Raw genomic sequence first — 22,706 nt, 5'->3', positions numbered from 1 at the left:
TGATCAAGGAATTTCGCTCGCTTAGCAAAAAATTTTTCGCACAGCTAATAAGTTCGAAGCTTCGTTTGAGAGCAAATTATATGCCACTTCTCAATTTAATTCAAAGCAAATAAATTCTCTAGCCTTTCATCACTTTGTACCTTTCTCAGGACGGAAGTCAAATCCTGTCAAGCGAAAATTAGCAGATCAAAAGGACCAAAACAATTTAGGTCCTCCGACTTTGTTTGCGCAGTTATGCCTATCGTTACTTTACATTTACCAAATCAAACCGACTAACGTCCGACGAATTGCTCTCAAACAACCGTCTGGCTTCGGTAGTAGCCAGCTGGTGTGTAGGGATGCTAGAATCAGGGGGCAGCGTAGAGGGATCAAGCGATGGGTGGCGGTTTGGGAGAACTGGACGAGCGAGGGGGTTCAAATCGTGATCGGATGAACGAAAAATCGTCAAGCCAACCGCAATAAAAGACTACAGGACTAAGGTGATTGCTTTAAACTTTGGGGGCAATCAATAACAAACCGACTAATGCCGGAAGATTTGCCCCGAATTTTTGTGCGCAAAAATAGACCCTGATGGGATTCCAACCACTGACCTCCCGCTCCCTCACCAGAGCCACTGCCCACTCGCCTATCAGGCACTTCTTTTTGCTATGCTGCAATCAATTTTAGCAACAAGCTTTACTTCGGTGGGAGAGCAATAGAGATCACTCAAAAAGGAAGCACGAAAGCGTGAACAGGTCACTCGAGAAGTCATAGAATGTTCTAGAAGAGCGCAAAATGGTCAGGCGAAAAATTGGCAAAAGACTAACATGTTTGCAATAATTGCGATAAACGTCGTTCAAGAGCAATTAAACACTTCGCTGCTATAAACTAGCTCTTTTATAGTCTAGCTCTTCGAGAAAACATATCAAGATAATACAGTTTTTTTTTATTTTAGCAAGCGAACAAGATTAAATGCATAACGGTTATGAGTACATCGAATGACCGTTGATTTAGGATGCTTAGTTACAAATCAAATTAACAACAGCTGGCAGCTCCTTCAGAAATCTCGATAACAAAAGAAACCAAAACTTTAAAAGTTAGCAGCTCAAGTAAGCCGAGAAAATCCTCATGAAATTAGATCCCAGGCTACATAGCACATAACAAAAACGAAATAAAGTATACACAAATATCTCTTTCTACCTCCATTCGACCCTGATTAGCTTTATAGAGGACACGTAGAGAGCGAACTAAAGGATTAGTGCTCCCGAGCAAACAGCAAAAGCTGATCAAAATCAGAAGGGCGGTTAAAAGTAATATGAATGACTGGATAATATATATAACGTGAAGAGTTCTAAAGTTCAATGGTTTTCAGTTTACCGAGCACCAAATTCGTCTGTTTTTCCAGCTGATTAGGTTAACTGATTTTGCGTTCGCGAATAACAAAACTGATTTTTTTTTATTTTGTGGCTTTCACGCAACAGTTTTGAGAGCTGTATGATACTTAAACAGCGCGCCTTGATAATTCCGTTTAGAGTTGAATTCATCTGAGCTGTTGATTTTGAAGTTGAGGTGGGTGATGGTTCCTGGATGTAGGCGAGGCAAGTTGTTAAGCCTCCATAGCCTGTCGAGTGACAGAAGTAACGGCCTCTCGTGCTGCATGTGCCTTTATTACGGCCACTGCCTCATCCACTTTCTTCTTAAGCTCCTCGCCGCCCTCGTCGTGCGCACCCAACATGTCCATCAAGTCGGAGTTGTCCAACTCGAGCAGCATGCCTGTTATCCGTCCCGCAAGTTCCACGCCCTGCATATCCGATATGATCGGATACAAATACTCCCCTAGAGTCTGCTTCTGCTGTTGAGGGGTACAAGTTGCCAGCTGCTGCGCATCAATTGTCACCTTCTTTTGTCCTGGTGGCTTAGCCCCTGTGCCATTCGGCATCATTCCTGCGTTCGGGGCCCCAGTGGGCACTTGCGCTCCAGCTGGAGCTGCCACACGAGGATTTGGGGTTGCTTGAGGATACTTCAACTGCCTTTGAGGCTGTGGCTGCATTGAAGCCTAAAATAAAAACATTGCTGAATGAGGGAGTGGGGGGTTAAGTGGAAGGAAGGGGAGTCACACTCCCACGAACCTCCCAGAATTTGTCTCTCGAGTTTTAGTGAATCGCATACTTAAGACTCGATAGCCCTAGGGCTCCAAGAGAACTTAACGCCCTCTGGGCTCTTCCTGTTTATCCCGTTTTAGAGGACGAAAAATGGTCAGACTATGAAAAAGATCCGAAGGTCGGTTGTTAAATCGCGCAAAAAAACATAGTCGGCAGATTGCCGGAATAGCTGCGAAAGAATAGACCTGCGTGCCATATAATAGAGATAGAAACAGATACAGATCTAAATTGAAAAAAAAAATGGACTCCGCTCAAAAAGCTACGTAAAAAACATTCAGCGATAAATTAATAAAGCTTGTTAAAATTCATTCCACAGAAGCCTCTTATTAGGGACCTTTACTGCACATATGAGTTCCTTTGACCTTAAACAAATTCAAATTAAACTTAAGTTTTAAAGTGCAAAAGTCATTTTATTGAGTGAGGTAAGTCAAGTATGATCAAAATCTAATCACGCAAATAACCTAAAAACTTTTGCTAAAGCGAGTGAGAAATGACGTCACGCGCGCAAATGCCGTTAGTGAGAGGAAGAAGTCATTCATAAAAAATTTGACTTTTTCAGCTTTGCTGTGTGAACAAATGTAAAACGAAAAAAGAGCGTCAGACGACGAAACAAAAAAACATAGCAGGACAAGTCCTGACGTACAATTCAAAGAATTTTCATTGACTAAACGGAAAAACTAGACCTAGAATGGACTATGAGTGAATTGAGAAAACCATTTAAAAAAAATCAGAACAAAAACATAAGAAATAAACAGAAAATCAATGTCAAAATGCCGCATGTGAACAAAAAAACCACTAGCGAGAAATGAAAATTTAATTCAAACAAAAAACTAGGCCTAGAATGAGCTGTGAATGGATTGGGAAAACCATTTAGAAAAAAATCCGATCCAAAAAATCGAAAAAACAGTAAAAATCAGAGTGAAATTGCCGCATGTGAACAAAAAAACCACTACCGAGAAACCGAATTTTTGTTCAAACACCGTTTTCTCACTTTAAAATTAGAGCAAAAAAAATTCACGCCGCAAAACCACTCGCTTTTTCGCTCCATTTACTGTTTCGGCGTGACCAAAATCACTACTCCAATTTGACTTCAAAAATCATGATAATGTGTGAACAGATCTTAAAAAAAAAGACAGCGCCCCAATACAATTCAAATTCTTTGAATTGTAAAAACCAAGAGCACCGCAATATAGCTACGCTCAGCTTACAGCTTCGCAGCTATAACCAGCAGGACCAATATAATTTCAAACTTCGTTTGAGAACAGTACCACCATTGAACTCTCGTTGTTTGGTTTTCTGTATATTTAAGGATCTATTACCTGAGCTGCCGCCGCTGCTTGCATATGAGCGAAAGCCTGTTGGTGCGTATTAGGCATTCGCATCATAGTGGCCATCGGCATTCGAGCAGCTGCTGCTTGTGGTAGATTAGCATTGGGCTGTCGTGGCATATTCGGCTGCTGCACACTAGCCCGAGGTGGATTCGGTCTGTACATACCTTGTCCTGGTATGCCCAAGGCTCCAGGTTGGGGTCCTAAAGCCACAACAATAAATTAGAGATTGAGTTATGATAGAGGAGCCATTGAAGTTTGTCGAGCGTTTCCAGCAGATCAACTTCTTAGAAGCCTAATGAATCCTTTAACACCACTCCTCTTTTTGTCACCTGATGTTATTTTTAATACAGCAAACAAAACGAACCGACTAACGCCGGATGAATTCGTTTCAGAACGAGAACAACTTAGATCACTAAATGAAGAAAGAACTAAGTTTGAAAAAGTCAAATATTCTAGAACAGCGTCAAGCGTAAAATATGCATAAGACACACACGTTTACATTAATTGCTTTAAACTTCTTTCGAGAGCAATTAAACATAGCCAGCAGATTGCCGGAGAATCTCCGCCGTTGACCTTGACCCCTTTGACCTCTGTTGGGATTTTTTTCTCCAAGTGCTGAAAAAATCTCAAATTTGTCCGCAGTTTAATCAGATTCAACATACAAAGTGGTATCAAAAAGCTACGTACAGCAAGATTTCTGCTTTTAAAGCATGATTCGTACTTCATAAGCATTATTTTCGCTAAGGCGTGAAAAAAAGGTGTGAAATTTAGAAGTTTCAAGAGAAATTTCATTCTCACTTTCTCCGCCTATACTGAAAAGATGGTATGGTAAACCGCTTTGTTCTTTCACCGTTCGCTGAGTTGTTACGCTACAATTTTCAAAAACGAAAAAACAAAAGCCACTCAACTTGAAATCAAGATCCAGTGCACAGCATGCATACAAACGTTACTTACAACTTTGAGGCCCAAAATTGTCAAAAACCACCAAAATTGAGCAGAGGACACCCAAAATTCTCAAAAAGTCAGTTACCGAAGTTTTTACCACGAAGATTTACTGATGAAACAAGGGTGCGCATCTCCAGCGACAGAATTGTTCGAATTTTTGACGGACCGGAACGAGATGAGTTCAGACAAACGATAACTTATGTTTTGGGATGAAATACAACCAAATGGGCGGAAAACGGTTCTTAAGTGTCCGAACAAGCTAAACGCTGCCGCTTATTTGGAAATTTTGAAAAACTACGAGTAAAAAACGCATTACCATGACATGTTTCACAAAGATAATGCTTCTGTGCATAAATCGAAGATAATCGGTATTTTTTTTCCAAGAAAACGAGTGGGAGGTTCTGAAATGATCAGCATACAGTCCAGATCTGAATCCTATTGATAAATTATGAGTAATTTTAAGCAGCAATTGCAAAAAGTTTTTTGGGAAACAATGATCAGCATACAGTCCAGATCTGAATCCTATTGATAAATTATGAGTAATTTAAAAGCAGCAATTGCAAAAAGTTTTTTGTGAAACTTAGAAAGTGTCTGAAATTTGGAACAATTGACGCAGAGGTTGTTTGAAACCTGTATGAAAACTACACAAGCAGTCTGCTAGAGGTTAAAAAAGCTAAAGGTGTAATGACGCGTTATTAGAGAACTAATTTGAACTCAAAATGTAGTATTTGATGTTTGTAAAGTCCCCTAGAGTGCAGAATGAGTGCTCACGACAAAAGACAAAGTTCCTTAGAAGTGCAGAAAGTTGAACTTGCTGAACAAGCTGTGAACTAAGATAAAACAAAAACAACTTTTAAAAAAAATGGGTATGGTACATTAGGCCGTTAAGTCGAAGGCTGCAATCAATGGTAAAAAGGAGCCCGCCTAAATAGCCAATTATCTAGTTGTTGGAGCATTGCCGACTGTTGTAGATTTTACCCATTAACTTTGCACTACTATTTATTCACTTCACAGATTTGGGTGCTTTGTTGGTATCAGGTCTCTGAGTGCAAACTTTTTGAGTGCAAAAGTTTAAAGCAATTACGACCAACTTAAGAACAGCCCCGGCGATTGAAAAAAAGGTCATTGGTAAGATGAACGTTTTCTGCAAAGCATATTTTGAAACCAAGAAAAACTTTTCATAAGATTTTGATTTATCTATTTTCTACCATGCCAATTGAAGGCACCATTGCCAAGCCGAACTTTTTCATAGCTTAAACTTGTAGAATTTATATAGGAAACAAAAACATAACCGACTAACGTCGGGCGAATTTCTCTCAAACGACCGGCGAGCTGTTGACTTCATCAGTATAAAAACATTCCATTATTACATCTAGACGCTATGCAGTTACCTATCATCAAACCGTAGAGGACGTTATGTTGCACTTGAGTCGAGAAACCTAAGAAATGACAAAAATCAAAATTCAAGTTGCATAAAAAACTGCTAAAATTAGTGATAATAAAAGTTGAAAACTAATCCATGGCCAAAAAACATTTTCCAGTTACTAATTATCAAACCCTAACATAGATTTTCTGTTGGGCTGAAAAACCTGAATAATGACAAATGTCTAAAAAAATGAAATGCAAGTTTTGTAAAAAAAAAATGCTAAAATTCGTGTGTTGAAATCTAGAAAAAAATTCCGTTACATTTAGAAACTACACAGAAACTTATTGTCAAACTCTGGACGTTCATAGGCTCTTGAGGCTGGAGAAACATAAAAAACCGCAAAAAAATTAAAAACTTAAAATGCAAGTTTGATGAAAAAAAAATGCTCAAATTTGTCATCTTAAAAAATTAAAAGCTATTCCATGGCAAATTAAATTTTACCAGTAACTTATTATCGACCTCTTAAGGACGTTTTTTGGCCCCTGTGTCTGCAGAGACGTAAATATTGAAAAAATGCACGTTTTGTCAAAAAATGCCACTTCGTGATGTTAAAATATTGAAACCATTCCACTAATACTAGAAACTATGCAGTAACCTATAATAAAATCTTAGTTTCCTTGACACCTGGAGCTGAAAGAACTCAAAATCACAAAAATCACGAAGCTTGAAAAAAATTGAGCATAACCGACTAACGTCGGACGAATTGCTCTCAAGAGCGTCTAGCGGTTGGCTTCGTCAGTAGCTATAAACGGTTTGCCAAAATTCAAGATAATAAAATCTTCAAAACCAGTTCATTGTTTCAAGAGACTATCCAATATCCCTATTTCAAGCTTTAAGTATTTTAACTATTTAACCAAAAAACACAGAGAGAGAGAGAGCTAGGAATATTTTCCATGATGTGATTAGACTCTGCAACGTCAAGTTTTCTAGCCTTGTTCGTAAATAAATCATAAAAAAACTGAAGCAAAATTAAAAACAGAAGTTTTCAACTTCGAAATAAAAAATTTCAAAACCATTTTTCGTCTCAAAAGTTCTGTCAAGTAACCCATCTCCGAGACTGGAAAACTTCGATGGCCAGTAATGGTCGTTAAACTCAGAAACGGACAAAAAATAGAAACATTTTAGAAACAATTGCAAATTTTAAAATCTTGCTAAAATTCAAGATGCAGCAGCTTACTATCAAAGCTTGGAGGTCCCAGGGCCCCTGGTGCAGGACATATTGCAGTAACATTATCAAACCCTAGGAGGTTCCGTGGCTCTGGAAACCTAAAAAATGACAAAATTTCAAGAACTTAAAATAATAGCAAGTCTTATTAAAAAATTGCAAAAACTTAAGATATTAAAAAGTTGAAAATTAATTTATGACCAACAAAAATTTTCCAGTAACTTATTATCAAACCCTAACGGCGGTTTTCTGACCCTTGAGGCTCAAAAAACCTGAATTACTATGTCAAAATAAAAAAAGGCTAAAATTGTCAAAAAGAAGCAAAAAAACGTGATGTTTAAATCTTGCAAGACATTCCATTACACCTAGAAACTATACAGTAACCTATTGTCAAACCTATTGTCAAAAAATTGCTAACATTTGTGACATTTAAAAGATTCAAAAACAATTCCATTGTCAATAAAAATTTGTCAGTAAATTCTTATCAAAACCCTTAGGGGGTTTTCTGGCTCCTGGGTCTCGAAAGACCTGCAGAAGGAAAAATGTCAAAAGAAAATTGCACGTTTTGTCCAAAAAATGCTAAAAATTGGAATGTTAAAAAGTTGAAACCATTCCATTACCAATAGAAACTACGCAGTAACCTATTATTAAAACCTAGTGGAGGTTCCTTGACGCCTAGGGCTAAAAAATCAATACCAAAAATTTCCCCAAAAAAATTAAAAGTTGTGCAAAGTAGTAAAAATTTCGGGGGTGCACCGAGTGCTGATGAGTTTGGGTGGCGGTGGGTGGGCAACAGTTGGGGGGCTGGGTGGGTAACAGTGCGGTGGGGGGTAACAGCGCGGTGGTGGGGGGGGGGGGTGTCAACAGTGTGGGTGTACCGTAAGTATAAGTCTGCAAAACAGTTTGAGCTGAAATGCTCTAAAAGCACTTGATGCCATCTGGGCGCTACCTGTTTATCCTGTTTTTGAGGACGAAAAGTCAAAAGCGTCAGACGAAAAATCGGTCAAGCGAAAAATCGCATTAAAAAGACTGACAGGACTAAAATAATTGCTACAAACTTCGTTTGAGAGCAGTTAATCAGAAGGGATCTGTAGTGTATATAATTTACAGGGGTACCAAAAAATTTGACCCAGTAGCTGTAGGAACCCGCGACCTCCAACGTACTAGACAGAAACATTCACCACTCGGTTGTCAGCCTTGTGATAGCTTATCTTAATCGCTTTTCTGACATCAGACGTAAATTCTTAGACATAACCGACTACCGTCGGTCGAAATTAATTCAAACGATTATCAAAAAGGGTCAGACGAAATTATTGGTCAGGCAAAAAATGGCATCAATGAGCGCACGCTTAAAATAGTTGTCACATTTCACTTTAGATCATTAAAGCAATTTAGATAAAGCAAAACAAGAAATCAAGCGTAAAAAACTCACTCGAATAGTGGACTGAACAAAACTGTCAAACACATTATTTTGCATAAAACAGACGTTTATAATAACTTCCTCAAACTTGTTCGAGAGCAAATAAAAGAGCACCCCATTACAATTCGAAGTTCATTTAAACATAACCGACTAAACGTCGGAAGAATTGCTCTTGAACGATTGAGCTCTAATCAATTGCAGCCTGCTTCATTCGGGGGAGGGAGGAGCCTAAATGGGACTAACAAATTCTATAATGGGCTTCAAATAACCACATTAGAGGTTAACATATACCACTATTAAGATTTGAAGTAAAAAATGACACCAGTTTCGGCGCACTTTTCATTTGACTTTTAGTATTAAATTGCAATTGAGTTCAGCTGCTTGAAAATGTGATTGCGAGAGAATTTTATTGTGATTGCGAGGGGGGGGGGGGGGGGGTAGTTACGTGGGGGGTGGGGTTTTTTTGGTGGGGGGTAGGTAGTTAAATGGGATCAAATTTTCTCAAGTTGACCTCTTCACCTTGAATTACAGACTGTTACCAATTGCTATGCACTACAAACTAAGCTATTGTTAAAATCCAATGTTCGAAAACAGAAGTCAACAATCAAAAACGGAGGTAAAAGCTCGAATAGAAAGAAGTCAAAATTCAAGTCATGACAAAATTGCTTTCTGCTAAAGCAAAAAAACCTGTAGAATCTCAATACTCCTCTTCGAGTCGTAAAAAGACACACACGTTTACAATAATTGTTATGAACTATGTTTAAGAGCAATTAAAAAAATTTAAAAGGAGAGTGACAACGGCGCTCTCCTTGAGGACGACGGCGACTATTAAACAAACCCACGAACGTCGGAGTAATTTCTCTCGCACTACAGGCGGGCAATTTAATTAATAGGGGTGCAGCTTAAATATTTTATTTAAGCAAAACAAACAACACGGGTGTACGAAATCCGCAGGTCCAGGATAAGAGTCTCATATCTGAACAACTAAGCTACAAAGCAATTGACTCTCATTCGCTCACAATCAATTTTATATTAGCGAAAACTTTATTTGAAATAGAGAAACATAGTCCTCTCAAAATGAAGAATTCAAGCGTGAAGAAGTCGCTCAAGTCAAATGTCCTGGCTTGAGTGACTAGATACGCACGCGGGGGGTCATTTTCTAAGAACCACCCTTCACACCATAAATTTGTCTCTTCAAAACACTTTCAGCGAACAGCATCGCATACTTTGAGACTAGTAAGCTATAAGACAAACTAATTCCCTCCGGGCGCTACCTGTTTAACCCGTTTTGAGGACGGAAAGTTAAAATAAAGTCAAAAGTGTCCAACGAAAAATTGGCCGTCACGCAAAAAATAGCGTTAAAAAGACCACAGGACTAATATAATCGCTACGAACTTCGTTTGAGAAAATAAAATCCAGCACTCTTTCCTAAACTGCTTCCTCGTCTGAAGGGTTGTTTTTATTTTTCATTACATTTTCACGGACAGAACGTCCATTTCAGCAAATTTAAACATAACAGACTAAACGTCGGCAGATTTGCTCTCGAACGACTAGTGTGAGCTCTAATCAATTACAGCCTGCTTCAGTCGGGGGGAGGGAGCCTAAATGGGACTAAGAAGTTCAATAGTGGGCTTCAAATAACCACATTAGAGGTTATCATATACCATTATTAATATTTAAAGAGAAAAATAGCACCGGTTTCGGCGCACTTTTCATTTGACTTTTTGTATTAAATTACCGCCTATTGAGTTCAGCTGCTTGAAATTGAGATTGAGAGAGAATTTTAGATCACGCGAAACGCAAAAAGTCAAGGGCGTAAAAGTCAAAACGGTCAAGCGAAAATTTTGCATGACACACGTTTACAATAATTGCTTCTCTACGAGAGCAATTAATCACGTACCTGGTCTCATAGCTGCTGCCGACGCAGGCCACCGAGGAGTTGGTCCACCTCGAACTCCAGCGGGTGCGGCCATTGCTGCACTCGGGAAGAAATTAGGTCTCGCTGCTCCCAAACCTGAAGCTCCCGGTGGCATAAAATATGCTCCCGCTTGCGCTGCAGCTGCTCCTGCTGGAAAAACTGGCAACTGATGGGCTGGTCCAACTCTAATTCCGGGCATTTGACGCTGGTTGTACATCTGGTTTAATTGCGCTTGCCTCTCATCGCGACGCTGAGCCAATGCAACATAGAGAGGTTTCGATTTTACAATGCGCCCATTCATTTCAGTAACTGCTTTAGTCGCTTCCTCAGGAGAACTGAAGCAGACAAATCCAAACCCTTTTGAGATATCATTCTCTGTCATCATGACTTTAGCTGAGGTGACAGTTCCAAACTGCTCAAACGCTTTGCGTAACTCAACATCGTCAATGTCGTCATCCAAGTTTTTGATGTACAAATTGACGCCCTGGTATCGGTTCGCCCTCTCCTGTTTAATTCTTTCGAACTTCTCGCGCAACTCTTGAGCTCGTTCAGCTTTCTTCTTGGCCGGCGCAATGTACAGTTTCTTCCCCTCCTGTACTTCAGGAATGTCTTCTTTTCCCTGCATTTCTGTCATGGCGGCATTAGCTGCGTCGGGATCTTCGAAGCTGACGAATCCAAATTTCTTGCTTCGCCCTTCGACGTCCTTCTGTAGATAAACACTTGAAATGCTTCCGAACTTTGAAAAAAGTTCCTTCAACTGATCATCTGTAACATCGTCGCGAATATGCTTTATGTACAAGTTAGTAAACTTGCGCTTTCCCTCTGTGGCTCTGTCCCGCTCTTTCTTTGGAATGAAGGGCCCCACAAACCTATATTTAATCAAATTCAGCAAGTGGGCTCAATTACCTCACTAGACTTCAAATATACCGTTGAGTCAAAAACAGATTCAAATGTGCTGTACGTAGTTTTTTTGGTAGTGTAGAAGTCGAATTTAAAGATTTCCAACTCCATGGCTTACTTCAAAATCAAATTTTAAACACTGTCCTTGGGGTATTTTTAAACCTGGGGGGGGGGGGTGAATTATTATTTCAATGGTTGAAGTGTTCTAATCAAGTCCGCAGTTTCATTAAATTCGATGAATATGGTGAACTCAGTCTCTTAAATGGAGGACGTCCTAGTGCCCGCGCTTTATCACGTTTCTGTTGAATTCGCTAAATGACCTTGAACATATTTTGCGTAAATTTGCTGAATCAAATCCAAATTCCATTCAGTCTAAATCCAAATTCCAGACAGAAGTGAAAACAAATATACTTGTACAAAAAATTGGATCTATCATGTCCACCTCCCAGTTTAGTGGGCAGATATATTTTACGCCCCCAAGAGCACGTGCTCATTTCTTAAAAATGCCGTGCTGCATAAAAATACATAATTTTTAACTTGGGGCAAAGAATACGGGGGTGCGGGAAAGTGCGAACTATTTTGCTTTCATTTTTTAGTTCGACACACTATACTCCTGTTTCTTAATGATAGGGTACAGGTCATAGTATCAAAACCAGTAAGCATTGGAGATCATAACTAGGTAAAAATGTTGATAAGTTTACCGGGCAGTTAAAGCGAGGCAGTCGATAAGTTTAAGGGGCAGAGTTGAGACGAGGCAAAGCGAAGTTCAAGCAAACCCGGCAATAATCAAGGATAATCAATTAGTTCTCTACATCTCAATAGTCGAAAGGGAATCACTTCAAGAGCAAGACTCATTTTTCATAACTTCTGAGGGAGTTAAAAATCTGCTATGCTAAGCCAAGAATTTTTCAAACCAACAAGTCCAATTTAGCACTCAAAACAAGGAGGCGACTTCAAATTCCACTTTTATTAACGAAGAATGAAAAGGATCAACATCCAATCAATTAAGACTGTGACAAGACGATGTATTCATATGAACAAAATTGTGTAGATTCTGCTTTTTACCATATGAAACCTCATTTTTCTTGAGGACTCCTCCTCTTGAACAGAATCTGGATGCTTCATTTGAACAACATGTCTAGACAACTTCTACAGAAAAGGCCAATCAGGACTGAAAAATACAGCTGCATTTTATTTAATTCGCCCATGATCACTGCAGTATATTAAAATATACTACGTAAAAAGGCAACTATCTGAACAAACAGATTTAAAAATCACAACTCAATTTATTTTTTTAATTTGGATTTTCTTGATAATTTATCTTTGATAACTTGAATTTTGATTATGATGCAATTTCTTCTATCGATTTTGTACTCCTCGGAGTACTGCTCTTAAGGGACAGTGGCAAAATCATTTGAGTGCAATTGGAGCAATGCACTGTTTTCTTAGAGTACTGAAAAACCTTTTATTTGATGCTCTCAGACTCAAAAAAAGCTTCAACTAGCGGGCATCTCTAAATTTGCGTTTTCTTCCTTTTCTATTTTTGATTTTGGTTTATATGAATCCCTTCATTCTAAATTGCTTTATTGAGCAGCTGCTGTTTAAAAGCACTTTGAGCAGAATGAGTGAAGACTGCAGCTTGCCTTGAAAATTTCATGCAAAATATCATCAAAAAGTTAAGGCGAAACAAACTTATATTCAACGAACACAGAACAAGTACTGAATTACAATCCAAAGCATTAGCATTGAAGTAACTAATGAGGGAAAAATTAACATTTTCACAACAACGTCAAAATAAGACAATAAACAAAGCGCATGAACCTATATGCTCAAAAAAAAGAATTAAACAGAAAACTCCCTTCGCCCAGATTTGTGTTTATAGAATCATTACAAATGACATCATTTTACAGAAGTTTTGACTCTACGCACCCGTGGAATGATTCCACATAAAACAACCTTGTAGAAATCAATGACAAATACCGCAATTTCAGTCCAATAGAAGTTGGCGATTAAGCAACAGGACTACAGGGAAAAAACAACAAATACTAGCAGAAATAAAAAATTCAAACATTTTTAAAGACAAACCGCATAAGACACAGAAAGCAATAGCTACGAACAAACAGTTAATTCGATTTATTTAGGCATCTTTATCAACAGGGACCAGCCAACACCGATATTAACAGATCAAACAACAAATTGAACACTGACAACTCGAAAAACTCAAAACTCGACGACAAAATCACAAAGCTCAAGCTTTGCACTGAAAAAAATTAGATTGAAGTAATTAATCTCTATTGGCAACCTGCGAGACCTCAAACCATTCGCTAGATTCGTTTATACCTCAAAAGCAGCCACCTATATCAGTCTTTAACGGCACTAAGTATCATAAACAAATAAGGGCAAAAAGGAAATATTCACTAATTTGAATTCACTAAATATTCACTCAAACTCAAACTCGATAACTTCATAAAATTGTCAAAATCATAAACATGACCGACTAACGTCGGGCGAATTGCTCTCAAACGACCGGCGAGCGGTTGGCATCGTCAGTAGCTAGGCACCGTTTAGCGAGGCTAGCTTTAGCTTTATATAAGGGGCGTAAGTGAGCGCAGCGGGGGGGGGGCTGATGGGGGTGGAAACAGTGGGGGGGGGGTCAACAAAACCACCCTGGTCGCCATAAGTATAAGTCTCCAAAACAGAATCTGTGAATCGCATACTTCAAGACTAGTGAGCTGAAAGGATCTAAGAGCACTTAATGCCCGCTGCGCGCTACCTGTTTATCCCGTTTTTTGAGGACGAAAAGTCAAATGCGTCAGACGGAAAACTGGTCAAGCGAAAAATCACATAAGACCAAAAGGACTAATATAATTGCTACAAACTTTTGTTTGAGAGCAATTAAAAACCATTAACAGGCCGTCAATGAATTCACGCAATTGCAAACATAGCTGGCAGATTGCCAGAAAATAGCCGCAATAGATTCGTAGATCGGCAGTCTAAAAAAAACAGTAAAAAAGACAGACCAAAAAAATTCGTCGTTTCATTGAAGGTTGATCTGTTATATTTTGATTAAAAATCTGTATAAGTTATTGCTGCCTCTATTAGCTGCTCTCTAATAACCTTCACTTAGAGTGACACACGCCCATTTGACCTTATCTCTTTGAATTAAAGTCAATTTCAAATTGAAGTCATTTTTGAGAGTGAGGTAAGTCAAGTGTGACCAAAAATTTAATCACGCGCATGAACAAAAAACTCGCTCCACTAAGATCGAAAAATGACGTCACACGTGCAATTCAGTTGAAATTGCATGAACGAATGAACAAAAAGTTGCTATGACGTCATATGGTCGTAACAAAAATCATGACGACGAAATAAAAAAAACAAGAGAATGCCAATAATAGCCCCAGCTATCGCTGTGCGGCTATTAAGACGCAATTAGAACATTTGTTTCTCACGCGAAACGCAAAAAGTCAAGGCGTAAAAGTCACTCGAAAAGTCAATACGTTCAAGCGCAAATTTTGCATAGAAAAGACACACTCGTTTACAATAATAGCATCTATACGAGAGCAATTAATCATTATCAATTTCTCTATCCATTTGAAAAATTCTTTGAAAATCAAGCTTCAAACCGACTCCCTCTTTCGCTCCTTTTGCTACCGCAGCGTGCTTAAAATCACCACTGGTTGAGCGCGCTGCTACCGATGCAATGATGTGCGGATTGGTGGTGGTGCCCTGATGTTGGGGTCAGACTCAAACAAGCGCCGTTCACACCATGAATTTACACCACACCAAGTCTCCAAAACATAACCGACTAACGTCGGGCGAATTGCTCTCAAACGACAGGCGGGCGGTTGTCAGCACCTAGCCACTGTTTAGTGAGGTTAGCTTTTGCTTGATTGAAGAGGCGTGAGGCTAGGGTAATAGACGATATTATCACGCCACATAACAGCCGCTGAAGTCAACAAAAGAGTTAAGGAGAGAGAGAGAGAGAGAGAGAGAGAGAGAGAGTGCGAGGTAAAACGTGAGCGAGAAAGAGAAGGAAAGAAACGCCAACCAACACACACACACACACAGAGAGAAAGAGAGAGAGCTAGAAATTTTTTCCATGAGATTCTAGCCTTGTTAGTAACTAAATCATATAAAAAACTGAAAGTGCAAAATTCAGAAGAAAACTTTCAACATTTCGCAGTGACGAAAATGTTCAAAGAACATTTTTTTGCCTCTGGATTTTTGTCATGTAACCCATCTGCAAGCCTTAAAAAGCTTCGTTGGCCAGTATTAATCGTTAAACTCAAAAAAGGACTCAAAACTGCAAATAAAATGACAAAAATTTCAAAAAAAAAATTGAAAAAATCGTAAGTTTTATTAAAAAATCGATAAAATTTGTGATATTAAAAGTTCAAAACTATTCTATCGCAATAAAAATTGTTCAGTAACCTATTATCAAAGCCTATACGAGGTTTCTTGGGGCTGGAAGAACTTAGATAATGACAAATTTTGAAAAATTTGAAAATTCAAGTTTTATCCAACAATTGCAAAAAATCGTGATATTCAAATGTTGAAAAACATTCTATTACCACTAGAAACTATGCCGCAACGTATTATCAAACCCTTCAGGAGGTTTTCTGAACCCTGAGGCTGAAAAAATCTTGAAAAATGAAAATATATGTCAAAAAATTTTAAAAATATAGCAATTTTTGTCAAAAAAATGCTAAAATTCGTGATGTTTAAATCTTGAAAATGATGCCATTACTTCTAGAAACTACACAGTAACCTATTATTAAACCCTCGAGGAAGTTCCTTGGCTCTTGAGGCTGGATAAACCTAAAAAACGACAAAAACTTTCAAAAACATTGAAAAAATTTGCAAAATTTATCAAAAAAATGCAAAAAATTCGCAGTGTTGAAATGTTGAAACCATTCTATTACCACTAGAAACTATTCAATAACCTATTATCAAATCCTAGAGTGGATTTCCTTGACACCTAGGGCTGAAAAAACTTAAAAAACTGACAAAAATTTTCAAAAATCTTGAAAATTGTGAAAATTAGTATAAATTTGCGTTTTTAGCTAGCGGTTGTTCGTCAGTAGCTAGCCACGGGTGGGGGGGGGGGGGGGGGAGGGTGCACGGGGGTGCCGATGGGGGTGGCGACAGTCGGGTGGGGGGTGGGGGGGGCAACAGGGCGGTGGGGGGGGGCAATAGTGGGGGGTCAGCAGTGGGGGGTGGGGGGGGGGGGGGGGGGTCTTCAACCTCTAAGAACCGCTGTTCACACCATAAGTATAAGACTCCAAAACTGTTTGAGCTGAAACAGAGCTAAAAGGCTCTAAGAGCACTTAATGCCCGCTGGGCGCTACCTGTTTATCCCGTTTTTGAGGACGAAAAGTCAAAAGCGTCAGACGAAAAATTGGTCAAGCGAAAAATCGCATAAAAAAAAGACCGACAGGACTAATATAATTGCTACAAACTTCGTTTGAGAGCAATTAAACACTTTCGGTCAATCGCATACTAAGAGTCTCGTGAGCCGAAAGGCTCAGCGCCCTAAGTGCCCGCCGGGCTTAACTGATTTATCCCTTATTTGAGGACAAAGTCAAAAGGCTCAGACAAAATAATCCCTCAAAATAAAATCGCATAAAGAAGACCAAAGGACTAATATAATTGCTGAGTAATAATATACTTCGGTTGAGAACAGTTAAATAGAGAAGACAATATCGCGTGCAGCCGAAGATGAGATCAACAGTGGTCACTTTTTTATTACTTACACTTGCTTGTCGTTCAGCAACTTTCCATTCAATTGCATTAATGCATCCGCCGATTCTTGTTTCTCGTAGTGCACAAAGCCATATCCAAGTGACTTGCCCTTCTCATCCAAAGCAATCTAAACATTACATTTACTTACATTTAAATTTTAAAACATGATTGACAGTACCCCTATCTAAGCCAAATGCGCTTTCACTGCCGTAACTAAAACATGGCCGTCAAATAGCCGCCGTTCACTCGCTTAACGCACACCGGGATTGAAACAGAAGAGATAAAAACAGCCTTACCAGACTCAGCCTAATACTAATATCAGCTAGCAACCGCTCTAATGAACTTTGATAACATATTACCGGACTGTATCCCGTTTTTGATTTTGCTTTTTAAATCCTGTCCAGATTCACTACATTGCTTTGCAAAACTTAAAAATCCGTTCAGTTGAAACAGTGAGTCAGGTGCGTCATGAGTCGAGTGTGAAAATTGTGACATCATGAAACTGGCTCCACTAACACTGCGTGAAAAAATTTCAAGCCGCAAAACCACTCGCTTTTTCGCTCCACTTCCTGTTTCGGCGTGACCAAAATCACTACTCCAATTTGACTTCAAAAATCATGAAAATGTGTGAACAATTCTTGAAAGACAGCACCCCAATACAATTCAAATTCTTTGAATTGTAATAAACAAGAAAAGGCCAATAAAAGCCCCAGCTGTCACTTTGCGTCTATTAAACAGAACACAACAAATTGGCGCAGAACAACAAATTTCTTATTCCCGACAACGTCGACATCAAAGACTTACAAATGGAAGTTTAGACACCTAACGTCAACTTTTTACAAAACACTGCAGAAAAAAATATCAGGACAGCAGAAACGACTATTCTTACGAATGTCATTGAAAATAACTGGTAGCAAAGTCAATAACACACTCAACTAGGACTCGATTCTTCGACATCTATTGCACTATTTATAAATAGAAAAGAATATGTCAAACTTTATTTTAACCAATTAGTGGACCGCTCAACAAAACCAGGCAACAATCAAGTCGAAAACAAGTGAAGTGGAAGCACTTTTAATTAAAGCAATAAACCTGAACATCAAATAGATTAAACATTCATAATTGGAGAACAAACGACACCTACTGACAGGGACAATTAAAACCGTCAATCCAAAAGTCGTTAGAATCTACAGCTTTGAAATCTAATGTGACCCATCATTAATGAGATTAAAGGAAAGAACAAAACAACAGAGGCAAAATCCGAAGGAACATTTTTTTGAAAGCAGAAGGTTTATGTAGTTAAAACTGCGTGATATGATAGAGAAAAAGGGACTAATTAGTAGAGCTGTCCATAATGTGACTTAGTGAAAAAAACAACAAAATATCAGAATCAAAATATCGCCAATTTTTTTCGATAACAGTTGATGTCAATGTCGTTAAAATCATTAAATTCAGCCTATTTCACTAAATTAAGTTAAACATGCCTTAATAGAGCCATTGAGACCTATCATTTAATGTGACTAATTGACCAAAAAATAAACTCAAATCCAAAAAATCACAGATTTCAAGAAGACAATGTGTCAAAAAGTCATACACTGCTTGCCTTTGGAGGCTTTCGAAAAGTGCAACTATGCAGCGTTAGAACATAGCCGACTCACGTCGAGCGAATTTCTCTGAAAACGATCTACGGGCAGTTGGATTCTGTAGTAGCTAGCTGGTGCTTATGGATGCTAGCATTAGGGGCGAACGGTTTGTGGGGTGGGGTGGGGGTTCAAGCGATGGGGGTAGGGTTGCGAAGGCTAGACTGGGGAGAGTGGGGGGTCAAATCAACACGTCGAAGAGCTAGGAATATTGTCCATGTGATTCGAATCTGCAACTTCTAGTTTTCTAGCCTTGTTAGCAATTAAATCATATAGAAAACCTGAAAATGCAAAACGTAAATTATTATTAAATGCTAAAGGAGGTTTTCTGGCCCATGGAGGTGGAAAAAATTAAATGACAGTGTAGAAAAACTGAAAATTGCAAGTTTTGGCAAAAAATGCTAAAATCCTTTACATTAAAGTGTTGAAAACCATTCCGTTACCACTACAAACTATGCAGTAACCTATTACCGAACCCTAGAGGAGGCTCCTTGACACCTATGGCTGAAAAACAAAATGACAAAAATAACCCGAAATTGTGAAAACTATAAATTTTCGTGTTGATTGTTTGGAGTACCAAAACATTTAGCTCTTAAAATGGTCATAAAAAGTCTTCGTGTCTTGCAAAATACCTTCAAGAACTTTAACCGGCCTCAATTTTACACTGGCCCAACAAAAAAACTTGAAAAATGACGGAAAACAATGAAAAATTGCAACATTTTGGGCTCAACTCCCTAAAAATGACAGTTTAACCTCAAACTACAGCCTTCCCAGTAGCTTCACCACACTAAGCACTTAAAAGACTACTAAACCCAGCTATGTGCCTCTTATGAAACTTAATGCCCGCCGGGCGGTACCTGTCTATCCCGTTCTTAAGAACGAAAAGTCAAATGGGTCAGACAAAAAATCGGTCAAGCGATAAAATCGCATAAATTAGACGTTGACAATACTTGCTTCAAACTTTTGAAGAAATTAAAATAAAAAAGGAAGCGCTTCAATACAATTCAAACTTTCAATTGTAAAAAAAATAAAGGAGAGCACCAAATAATAGCGGTTGAGAGGCTGACGACGGCTATCAAAAACAGAAACCGACTAACGTCGGAAAAAATGCTACCGAATGACACGCCGCGCAATTTAATTCAGGTGCTGTAGCCTCGATAAATTTTTCATTATGGGTGCGAAACATCTGCCGACGGTACGATTCGAACCCCGACCCCCTGTCCCCGACGGAATTAACCACTGGGCTATCAAGGCCTTGATATCGAGTTTCTAACAATCTGTTTCGTTTGAACAACAAACTATTTCGAAGTGAGAGCAATTAAGAAGTGCGTGAAGAAGTCACTTGAGAAGTCACAGATTATTCTAGAAGAAAACACAAAGCGGTCAAGCAAAAAACTTGCATAAAAATACACACACGTTTAAAATAATTGCTTCTCACTCATGAGCAATTAATGAAAGTCCAGCTCCAAAAACTACAACACTAGCAAACATAAGTCCTTATGGTGCTTAACATATGCATTCAAATTAATAAGCGATTAGTTCATCTTAAGCATTCATCTAGTTTCTTACTAAATAAAGCTGAACAGTTAGTTCACTATTTAAACTGTAAATATTTTTGGCGGTGTCCTCTCAGGTTAAGGCTGGTGTCTTTTTACCTTGCAAGAAAGAATCTTGCCGAAAGCTCCAAAGGTTTCGCACAGAGCTTTGTTGTCGATGCTTTTGTCCAAGTTCTTGATGAAAATGTTGCCAACTCCAGATTTCCTGAGACTGGGATCTCTCTGCGTCCACATTATCCTCATTGGCTTCTCCCCTTTGATGGGCTCGAAATTCATTAGATCAATAGCCTTTTCCGCTAAAATAAATCGCATTGTTTTTATCTTATTATCGAAATTTCTTCAAAATCTTGACCGCTTTAGATAGTTCCACATTAAACATTAAAAAGAAAGCTGATAGATTCAGATTGCGCTCAAAAACAACGGCCTGTCTGTCGAGCTCTCGAACAGTCGGGGGTCAATTGTACCTTACTTCAGGCGGGGAGGGGGCGATTTAGGGAGTGCGGGAGGGGTGGGGTGATTGAGGCGTCAAATCAGTCAAACGAAAAATCGGTCAAGCAAAAAATCGCATAAATATAGATTGCCGGAATAGCTGCGAAAGAATAGACCTGCGTGCCGTATAATAGAGATAGAAACAAAGACAGATCTAAATTGAAAAAAATCGACGCCGCTCAAAAAGCTAGGTAAAAAACATTCAGCGATAGATTAATAAAGCTTAATTCATCTCGCAGAAGCCTCTTATCAGAGACCTTGACTGCACATATGTGTTCCTTTGACCTTGAACAAATTCAAATTAAACTCAACTTGTAAAGTGCAAAATTCATTTTATTGAGTGAGGTAAGTCACTTGTGATCAAAATCTAATCACGCAAAAAACTTTTGCTAAAGCGAGTGACAAATGACGTCACGCGCGCAAACGCCGTTAGTGAGAGGAAGAAGTTATTCAGAAATATTGACTTTCAGCTTTGCTGTGTCAACAAACGTAAAACGAAAAAGAGCGTCAGACGACGAAACAAAAAAAAACATAGTCGTACAATTCAAAGAATTTTCATTGACTAAACAAAAGACTAGACCTAGAGCGGAATATGAGTGAATTAGGAAAACCATTTCTAAATAAATCAGATCACAAAAAAAACAGAAAATCAATGTCAAAATGCCGCATGTGAAGAAAAAAACCACTAGCGAGAAATGGAAATTTGGTTCCAACAAAAAAAACTAGGCATAGAATGAATTATGAATGGATTGGGAAAACGCTTTGGAAAAAAATCCTATTCAAAAAAACGAAAATACAGTAAAAATCAGTGCAAATGCCGCATATGAACAAGAAACCACTAGCCAGTTTTCTCCGTTTTCTCACTTTACTTTAAATTTAGAGCGAAAAAATTTCATGCAAAACCACTCGCTTCTTCGCTCCACTTCCTGTTTCGGCGTGGCGAAAATCACTACTCCAATTTGACTTCAAAAATCATGAAAATGTGTGAACAAGAAAAAACAGCGCCCCAATACAATTCAAATTCTTTGAATTGTAAAAAAACCAAGAGCACCGCAATATAGCTCAACTCACCTTACAGCTTCGCAGCTATAAAAAGACTACAACTAATATAACAGCTAAAAATTTTCTTTAAGAGCAATTACCATAACCAACTAATGTCGGGCCAATTACTCTCAAACGATTGGGCAGCGCTTGCCTTCGGTCAAGCAAAAAACCGAAAAGACCACAAACATAACTGACTAAACGTCGAAAGAATTGCTCTCGAACGACTAGTGTGAGCTCTAATCAATTGCAACCAACTTCAGTCGTGGGGGGTCTAGAGGGGACTAAGTTCAATAGTGGGCTTCAAATAACCACATTAGAGGTAAGATATACCACTATTAAGATTTAAAGTGAAAAATGGCACCAGTTTCGGCGCACTATTCATTTGACTTTTAGTATTAAATTGCCGCCAATTGAGTTCAGCTGCTTGAAATTGTGATTGAGAGAATTTTAGATCACGCGAAACGCAAGTCAAAGGCGTAAAAGTCACTCGAAAAGTCAAAACCGTCAAGCCAAAATTTTGCATGCAAAAAAAGGACGGACACGTTTACAATAATTGCTATGAACTTCGTTCAAGAGCAATTAATCAATATAATTGTTACAGACTTCTTTTGAGAGCAATTATCATAACCAACTAACGGAGGGCGAATTACTCTCGAACGGCAGCGCTTTTCTTTGTCAGCAGCTGCAGCTTAAGGACGCTAGCTTTAGCTCAATAGAGGCGGGCGTGTGGTGAGCCTTGAGGGGAGGGGGGGTCGAACAAGGACTCTTGGTTGAATGTTGAGGGGTGGGGTGAGTTGAGGCGGGGGGGGGGGGGGGGGGCTTGGTCTCAGTGCTCGTGGTGGGGGGTCTTAGCACCGTCCTTTACAAAATGAATTTATCTTCAAAACCGGTCTAGGAAAAAAACCCCCACGAAAAAAAACGCATTATTTAATTAGGAAATAAACCTCCAAGGAAATGAACCTGCACTTGTTGATTAACTCCATTCA

The 22,706-nt window shown here is 38.8% G+C and overlaps 1 protein-coding gene across 1 annotated transcript in view; it reads right to left on the bottom strand.

Moving 5' to 3' along the window:
* Positions 1-904: 904 nt before the first annotated feature.
* LOC142336457 (polyadenylate-binding protein 1-like) overlaps positions 905-22,706 on the bottom strand; it is a 35,451-nt gene continuing 13,649 nt past the window's right edge. The window contains exons 3-7 of the mRNA XM_075385304.1: positions 20,287-20,483; positions 17,003-17,118; positions 10,329-11,215; positions 3,461-3,672; positions 905-2,035 (exon numbers count right to left, since the gene is read on the bottom strand). Coding sequence (XP_075241419.1) covers positions 1,586-2,035; positions 3,461-3,672; positions 10,329-11,215; positions 17,003-17,118; positions 20,287-20,483 — 1,862 coding nt within the window. The 3' untranslated portion in view covers positions 905-1,585. The remainder of the gene's footprint in view (positions 2,036-3,460; positions 3,673-10,328; positions 11,216-17,002; positions 17,119-20,286; positions 20,484-22,706) is intronic.

The sequence above is a fragment of the Convolutriloba macropyga genome, chromosome 3 (genome assembly GCF_964194025.1).
Source record: "Convolutriloba macropyga chromosome 3, txConMacr16.3, whole genome shotgun sequence".
NCBI lineage: Eukaryota > Metazoa > Xenacoelomorpha > Acoela > Convolutidae > Convolutriloba > Convolutriloba macropyga.
The sequence above is the reverse complement of the archived record's forward strand: the minus strand, read 5'-3'. Positions and strand labels throughout refer to the sequence as shown.